Source organism: Alosa sapidissima, chromosome 23, assembly GCF_018492685.1.
Source record: "Alosa sapidissima isolate fAloSap1 chromosome 23, fAloSap1.pri, whole genome shotgun sequence".
Lineage (NCBI taxonomy): Eukaryota > Metazoa > Chordata > Actinopteri > Clupeiformes > Clupeidae > Alosa > Alosa sapidissima.
In genome coordinates, this window is record NC_055979.1 from 26,167,488 (window position 1) to 26,175,817 (window position 8,330).

At 42.6% G+C, this 8,330-nt stretch overlaps 1 protein-coding gene across 1 annotated transcript; it reads left to right on the forward strand.

The window, feature by feature from the left end:
- The first annotated feature begins 76 nt into the window (after positions 1-76).
- On the forward strand, positions 77-7,431 carry ccdc80l1 (coiled-coil domain containing 80 like 1). The gene is made up of 7 exons (XM_042080351.1): positions 77-2,435; positions 2,572-2,728; positions 3,418-3,554; positions 3,747-3,898; positions 4,431-4,534; positions 6,421-6,504; positions 6,672-7,431. Exons 1-7 carry the CDS (start codon positions 798-800, stop codon positions 6,968-6,970), a joined length of 2,571 nt encoding a protein of 856 aa, XP_041936285.1. The 5' UTR covers positions 77-797; the 3' UTR covers positions 6,971-7,431.
- The last annotated feature ends 899 nt before the right edge of the window (positions 7,432-8,330 follow it).

An 8,330-nucleotide genomic window follows, 5' to 3' on the forward strand; every position in this document is an offset into this window, starting at 1 on the left:
AAACATTTTTTAACAGAGAGAACGCAAATCAACTTATAGACACATACATATTTATGACGGCAAATGAGTTGTAAATAATTGGGGTTTACAGCGGGAAAAGTAGGCTATGACCCATCTTGCTGAGACCTCATGAGCGGTGGGCGGTATTGAGCCTTGCTGTGAGATCCGATACCCATATGTTACTTGCTTTCCGACTTTAGAGTAGAAGCCTGTCGAGGACATGGTCATCCCTGCATTTTTCCATTGTAAACGGAAACGACGCCAGACTACACCACGAAGACAAGAGGGGGACACGGTCCGCAGGAGAAATTGATTTAGTCTACAGACATCCAACGAAAACCGCAGGAAGCTATAGGAGTGAAAGTGAGATTGCTTACGACAACCGATGGTCTACATACATTCTGCGTTTTAAGGAGGCTGTCTGTTTGGAGTTTTTCAGATAAGTCGAAATTACTGAAACATTTGATGCGAAACTCTTGTCTTGTAGATTGCTGTAGGCCCCTATTGCTACATCTGGAAGATTATCCTAATCCCATACAGATGTGGCCCATGTAACTTCTGTAACATGACAAGTGATAGTGTCCATGATTGTCAGACTAAGACAACTGGTATTCATTTTATCCTGGCTATTGCTTCATGACTTCATCTGCTGCTCGAGACATTGTGCACCCTGGGGTTGTGAGCTGTGCCATTTTTGTTGGGGAGTAATTAGACCAGCATACTCCTTAAATGGTCTCTACATGAGGAAGAAGTAAATTTGTTGTTTCGCTTTTATAACTGTTTCTGATTTTGCTAAAATGAAATGCCCAATCCTTTACTGTTGTTTGGTGATGCTGGCAATAGCTAAAAGCATTTCAGAAGTTTTGCCACAAGCGGACACGCAGCTCAGAGGAATGCACAGGCAGGCATATAGAAAGAGTAGTCAAAGTCAGCACTCCGACACTGTGATCAAAAGGCACATTGAAAACATTGCGAAATCTGCTGGCGGTGTTGCAGGACCCACCACCTCAGGGAACAGTGGACCGTTCATAAAGCCTCAGGGGAACATGAGCCTGGACCCATTAAGCACTGCACAGGCCGGTAGGGTGCAGAAAAATAGGAGGCCACCCCACCCCAGAAAAGTGGCCCCTACCAACAGTGCCTCTATAGACCACAGTGGACCTCAGCCTGGCCATTTAACCTCACCAGCTCGTCAACATCTCAACATAAGTGCCTCCATCAGCGTTTTGGCCAGGTTTGCAGGAAGGAATCGTCTGCTCCTTATCTCCGCACCACGTAAGTCAGATAGCTACTACCAGCTGCTGAGGAGTCAGATGAAAGCGCATGCGTACTGTGAGATGGCGGAGCGGCACATGCATCAGATCGTCGTGTTCCACCAGGAGGGCGAGGCTGGAGGTGTGGTGCGACACATCACCAAGCAGGGCGCCGTTATAGAGGAGCCTTTAGATGCCACTCTTGTGCCACAGTTGATGGACTTTCTGAAACTGGAGAAGGGTAAATTTGAGATGGTTCTGCTGAAGAAGACCCTGCAGGTGGAGGAGCGGTACCCATACCCTGTGAGGCTGGAGGCCGTGTACAGGGCCGTCGATCAGGCGCCCGCACGGTGGCTGGAGAAAGTGAGGCAGGAAGGTTTCGTTCAAACGTGTAAGGAGTCTGGGGTGGCGGGCCAGGTAGTAAAATCTCCACGGTCAGTGCCAAAAAGTCCTAAGATACAGCTGGACTCAAACAGAGATGACAAGGGAGCTTTGATCAAATCTACAGCCATCAGCACCATAGGACAAAAAACAACTATCACCAGTTCCACGACTATAACAACTCCCTCAGCCCCGCACGCCGTCACTTCAACGACTGCTACTGCTCTGAACAACGACCCCAGCAATGCACACCGTCTCCCAAGTGCGTCAGGTATGCCCACTGTTGATCCATTTGACCACCTCTCTACCAAAAATGTTCAGAGTGACAGCTATCAGCCAAACACTATCACTTACACCCCCACTTACAATACTCACAAAACTGAGTTTTCCCTCGATCGAGTTCACAACCAATCGGATAACAATACAGAGCACACTGTGAGTGAAGTTACGAAGCCCAGTATGAAGCTGAATGTGTCACATGAGAAGAAGCGACAAGGAGAGGGCACTGAGAAGGTCACAGCCATAGATATCCAAGACGAGATTATCAGACAAAAAGGTCAATTCAAAACTGGGAAAATTGAAAAGAAACAAAAGTCTGAAAAGACAGAGAAAACACAGAAAAAGAGCAAAGCACCCAAGAAACCAAAAGCTGCAAAGTCAGGTGAGAGTGCTAAATATCCTGAGAAAAAGCCATTGGGCGAAGACATTGATGGCACCTTGAAATTATCAGACAAAATATCTGCTAAGAAGAAGTCTCTGGACAGATTTGTCAGTTATTTTGAAAAGAGGAGAAGATTAATTGTAAGTATAAGCTTACACATACTGATGGGTTATGATGTGTACAAGCTTATTTTATGATAATCAATTTCTTAAATTATTGGTGTGAGTGAGACCTCTGCTTTTCACTGTCATCCAAGTCCCATTTATTTCTCCGTAGGTAGTAACTGCGCCCACGGAGCACAACCGAATGTATAAGCAGCAGAGGGACGAGTATCTTGAGCACGTGTGTGAGATGGCCCTCAGGAAAGTCTCCATCATTACAATCTTTGGCCCTCTCACCAATGGCACCATGAAGATTGACCACTATCATATGGGTGAGTAAGAGGCCTCATGTCTCATGCCGCTTGGTACTGGCCTGTGCCAGTTTCCTGTCCTACGCCACTTGCTCCTGCCAGTTGCCTACTGTCCCATGCCACTGTCCCATGCCACTCGCCTACTGTCTCATGCCACTCGCCTAGTGTCCCATGCCACTGTCTCATGCCACTCGCTTAGTGTCCCATGCCACTGTCTCATGCCACTTGGCTACTGTCCCATGCCACTCGCCTAGTGTCCCATGCCACTGTCTCATGCCATTTGGCTACTGTCCCATGCCACTCGCCTACTGTCTCATGCCACTTGCTTACTGGCATGTGGGTGAGTACGGATTGAAGAAAGAGAGCTTCTAATTTACCCGCTGGTTTGGGTGATTGGGTGATTGTCAACTTAAAATTAGTTTTACAGTAAAAAAAAAAATAGAACATTTGGCATACTCCGATTAATATTTTTGACTGAACAATTTATGTTTATGAATCTGTTTAGTTTTAGGCATCAGGCCCAGACTGATGTGTCCAGAAAATGAGGACACTCATTCAGTTCTCAACTCACAGTTGGGGTTTTTTTCTCGAATGAAATGCTTGTTGCCTTTATGTTATTTACCAAAGTTTATTAAGTTATCAAAGTGATTTATGCTCTAAATTGCAATATTGTTTTCAATAAAAAGGCTGGATATTTTTTTTTTTTGTAGAGCAAGATAAACCAATGAGGGGGTTGCAGGATGATGACCTTGTTAATCATGAGCTCATCATGGCCTTTCGTAGAGAGCTAGGAATGACACATGATGACTTCTACATGGTGCTTACTGACTTTGAGATCAAAGTCAAGGTCAGTTTTTGTTTTGCTTCACGTGAAGTTCAAGTTTTTCAGTTATTTTCATATTTATAAAATTATATGTGTTTTAAGAACTGTTTGTACTGTATGGACCATGAAATCAAATCTGTCTTTTGTTTGTTTATTTTTACATTGTGATGGATTTGATACCGTATATGTTCATCTTCAGTTTGTTTGTGATTACAGCAACAATATGAAGTGCCCATTGCCATGAAGGCTGTGTTTGACTACATGGATACTTTCACATCACGCATTAATGAGATGGAACAACAGAAAAAACAGGGCGTGATGTGCAAGAAAGAGGACAAATCAAGAACTTTGGAGAACTTCCTTTCACGGTTACTCATATTATGCTCTGGATTATGACATTAATTATAGTTATGGTTATGGTTATGGATATGGTTATATGGTTACGGATATGGTTGTGGTTTTGGTTATATGGTTAGGGTTATGATAATAGTTATGGTTATGGTTATAGGGTTATGGTTAAGGTTATAATAATGGTTATGGTTATAGGGTTATGGTTATGGTTATAGGGTTATGGTTAAGGTTATAGTTATGGTTATAAGGTTATGGTTATGGTTATAGGGTTAGGGTTATGGTCATAACTCTGCAAGAGAACCAATCGTCTAGTGATTTGGTTTTAGTTATGGCAGTTCTAGAATCAATCATCCAGTGATTTGGTTTTAGTTATGGCAGTTCTAGAATCAATCATTCAGTGATTTGGTTTTAGTTATGGCAGTTCTAGAATCAATCATCCAGTGATTTGGTTTTAGGTCTAGTAGTTGTATGCTGCCTGGTCATGTTATCTTCTCCTCCATTTTGTTTTCTGTGCTCTCTAATTAAATGAACTCTCCATCTGGTGGCCAGGTTCCGCTGGAGGCGCAGGCTGTTTGTGATGTCCTCCTCCAGTGATGATGAGTGGGCCTACCAACAGCAGCTGTACACCCTAACCAGCCAGGCCTGCAACCTAGGTGAGCTCTATTGCGTTGATCTTACTTTAACACCCAGCAATGACCAGTGGGCCTACCAACAGCAGCTGTACACCCTAACCAGCCAGGCTTGCAACCTAGGTGAGCTCTATTGCGTTGATATTATATAAACACCCAGCAATGACCAGTGGGCCTACCAACAGCAGCTGTACATCCTAACCAGCCAGGCCTGCAACCTAGGTGAGCTCTATTGCGTTGATCTTACTTTAACACCCAGCAATGACCAGTGGGCCTACCAACAGCAGCTGTACATCCTAACCAGCCAGGCCTGCAACCTAGGTGAGCTCTATTGTGTTGATATTACATTAACACCCAGCAATGACCAGTGGGCCTACCAACAGCAGCTCTACACCCTAACCAGCCAGACCTGCAACCTAGGTGAGCTCTATTGTGTTGATATTACATTAACACCCAGCAATGACCAGTGGGCCTACCAACAGCAGCTCTACACCCTAACCAGCCAGGCCTGCAACCTAGGTGACCTCCATAGCAGATCAATGCGCTTTTTTATTGGGCCCCTCAGAGAATGCTATCAAGTAATCAAGTGTGATAGATTGGCTGTGTTTTCACTAACCAAAAGCAACACTATGCAACAATTTAGCTCTTTCTGAGGTATGAGGCTTTCCTCAGGCAGCTATAGTTCTGGTGTCATCTTCAAACTCTTGATGAGAAGGACAGATAAGTATATGTGTGTTGTTCTCTACAACGTTCCCTCTACCCGTCCAGGATCTGCACTATGCAGTTCTATGTTCTAAGCTGGAACACATCACACAAATGAAAGAAACCCCTTCACAGCATGACGTTGCTGAAAGAAACGCCTTCACAGCATGACGTTGCCAACTATATTGCCAAAAGACACCAGTTAGCATGTAAGTGAGATCCAGCCAAGCATCTGAACATTTGCATTCTAATATACAGCGCCTCTGGGTTATAGAAGTTCAGGACTTCAGTGTGTGTGTGTGTGTGTGTGTAAGAGAGAGAGAAAGAGAGATAGAGAGAGAGAGCGCGCAATTTGATGCTTCTGTGTGTGTCTGTCTCTGTTCAAAAAAAGGCACATTTCTTTAATGTCTTTTGAAAAGCTTTAGATCATGTTTGCTATTAATCTAGGGAGCTGTTTAAAAAGACCAGAGTTGGTTTTTCCAGACCTGTGGTTTATGGACCTTTTCATGAGTTCTACAGGCCTACTGTATTTTTTGTTGTTTCAAGAACTGAACAGCACTGGGCAAGGATATTTTTTATATTCTAATGAAAATAAAGGAGCAAAAATGTTGGAGTGGCGTTCATTAAACCTGCGTGCATGCACATAATGTCCTGTTGGAGTCTCTCTCAGACTGGGTGAGAGGAAACCTCATGGGACTTCATCGGGAATCCATGGAATTTGGGCTTGCCCATGTAGAGGGAAGTCTTTCTCTCGAGCTGGTGTTGGGTTTGCTTGTGATGAAAAACAGATTTTCTGCCTAGAAATCTATTTGTGACACTAAAGTGCCCTGAGTGTTGTTGATTAGTAGGCGACATTGTTGTAAGCTTAATGCATTACTACGTGAGTAGGAAATGTCTAGGTTCTATTGTTGTAGAGACATTCACAATTTTTGAATGTGTCAGAATGACGTTGAAATAATATCAAGGGTTAAAATATATAAAGAATTTGAACAGAAATATTTTACAGGCCTTTGTTTTTTGGGATCCATTCATGATATAGACATGTTTTAAACCATGGAGATGGTGCAGCAACAACCTTACCTGATTTGAAATGGGGTGACGTGCCCCAAACACGCTAAACTTGTGATGTCTTTTCTCTATTTCTCTCTGAACAAGCTGATTTGGAAGTGTGATACTTAGTTAGTGACATTAAGACCTTCAACCTCCAGGTTTACGTCACATGGCTGTGCTAAGACTAGTGGGGAAAGAGAGAGAGGACGCAAGTGGAGTTCTAGAATTATACCCCATCAATGGTAAGTACTGAAAACAACTACAACAACACCGACATATAAAAGAAATACATTCACACTACTATATGTATAAATTAATCAGTAACACACAAATGTATTCGTATTGAAATGACTATAAAGGCCACTGGTGTTATTATTACATGTGATCTGTGCACCTTTCCCAAACACAGGAAGTGCTTCAGTGGAGAGGGAGCACCTCTCTGCCTCACTGGTGATGGACATCAGAAACTACTTCCAGATCAGCCCAGAGTCCTTCTCCATGCTCCTGGTGGGGAAAGATGGGAATGTGAAGTCGTGGTATCCCTCTCCAATGTGGTCCATGTCCACCATCTACGACCTGGTGGATTCCATGCAGCTGCGCAGACAGGAAATGGCCATCCAGCTCTCCCTTGGCATGCGTTGCCCCGACGACGAGTATACCCATCATGAAGGTCACCGTGATGGCTACCATCGGGGTTATGGTTATTAAGAGTAACACAGTATAGGAAGTCTGCTTTTGGTCAGTTTTCAATGTACTGGGTGTACCCATTTAAGGGGGGTGCACAATGCGTCATAGCTACAGTGCAATTCTAGGCATTTGGTGTGCACATTGGTATTGGCAGACATGCAATTGCCTATAAGGATGCATATCATCAAAATGAGTTTGAAGCCATTATGTTGAGGTTAAAGTATATTGTTAAAGTTAAAGTATGTTGTTTTAATCGACATGAGCTTGATCCCTGGTGTATGATAAACTATCCAGCGTTCCCACTCTAAGTGAAGTGTAAAATTCCATAACTTTTCCTTGACTTTCCCTGACAAAAAAACGGAATTTCCATAACCTAGTTTATAATGAAGGGTACAAGATTTCAGAACAGTTGTGTAGCGTTCTTTTACTTTTTTTTTAGAGTGGGAAATGAATAAATGGGTACTGAATGAACATAGTTGGGCTAACAACAACTACTCAAGCAAGCAGTAAAGCTAATAACCAGATATACACCAATTCTGAATTCAAAATTTCCTGATATTCCATGACTTTGCCCCCAAAATGATAAAATTCCCTGACTTTCCATGTCTGGAATAGACTTTCCAAAATTCCATGATATTCCAGAAATTCCATGACCCGTGGGAACCTATAACTATCATTATAGGATACCAATCAAATGGATGTAATAACCAACTGTTCTGCATGTGGTTTAAATCAGTGAGAGACCATGCAAGGGTTATTGCTTTGTAGTCTTTCACAAAAGTATTTTTTACAACCGACTTTCAGTTTCTAAATTCCAGGATTTGTAACCTCTGCATGTTTTACATTTTGGAACTTTGACATGTGGGTTCACTACAACTTGGTATTGAATGACTGTTATGTGACTACATTTTTCTCTGCAATGCAATTTCAAAAAGTATTAATTACAGCTCGGCGTGGCTGACAAATTGAACTTGGCTTTGTCCTGATGATTGGGCATCTTATAGACCTGATGGACACATAGCTAAGGATCATCGGTAACACTTTACTTGACAGTATCGATATAAGAGTGACATGACACTGTCATGAACACATGACACCGTCATGACACATTAACCCTAACCTCTAATCCTAACCCGATTTTATGACAAAAATCGAATGACACTTAATGACAGAAGTGTTATGTCATAAACATTTATGACTTGTTTATGACACATTCATGACGGTGTCATATCACTCTTATGTCGATACTGTCAAGTAAAGTGTAACCGGATCATCTAGGTTAACAATGAATCTAGCATGAAATCCTAGGGTTAGATTTAGTAGTAAAATATTTATACTGAAGTACTTTGATTCATTTACAGACGTATATGCTAGTGTACAG

Excerpts from the sequence above, each read along its gene's own strand:
- ccdc80l1 (XM_042080351.1), top strand. The coding sequence starts at position 798 with ATGAAATGCCCAATCCTTTACTGTTGTTTGGTGATGCTGGCAATAGCT. Across the intron at positions 3,899-4,430 it reads TTGGAGAACTTCCTTTCACG|GTTCCGCTGGAGGCGCAGGC; the intron begins GTTACTCATATT and ends TCTGGTGGCCAG. Across the intron at positions 4,535-6,420 it reads CAGCCAGGCCTGCAACCTAG|GTTTACGTCACATGGCTGTG; the intron begins GTGAGCTCTATT and ends TTCAACCTCCAG.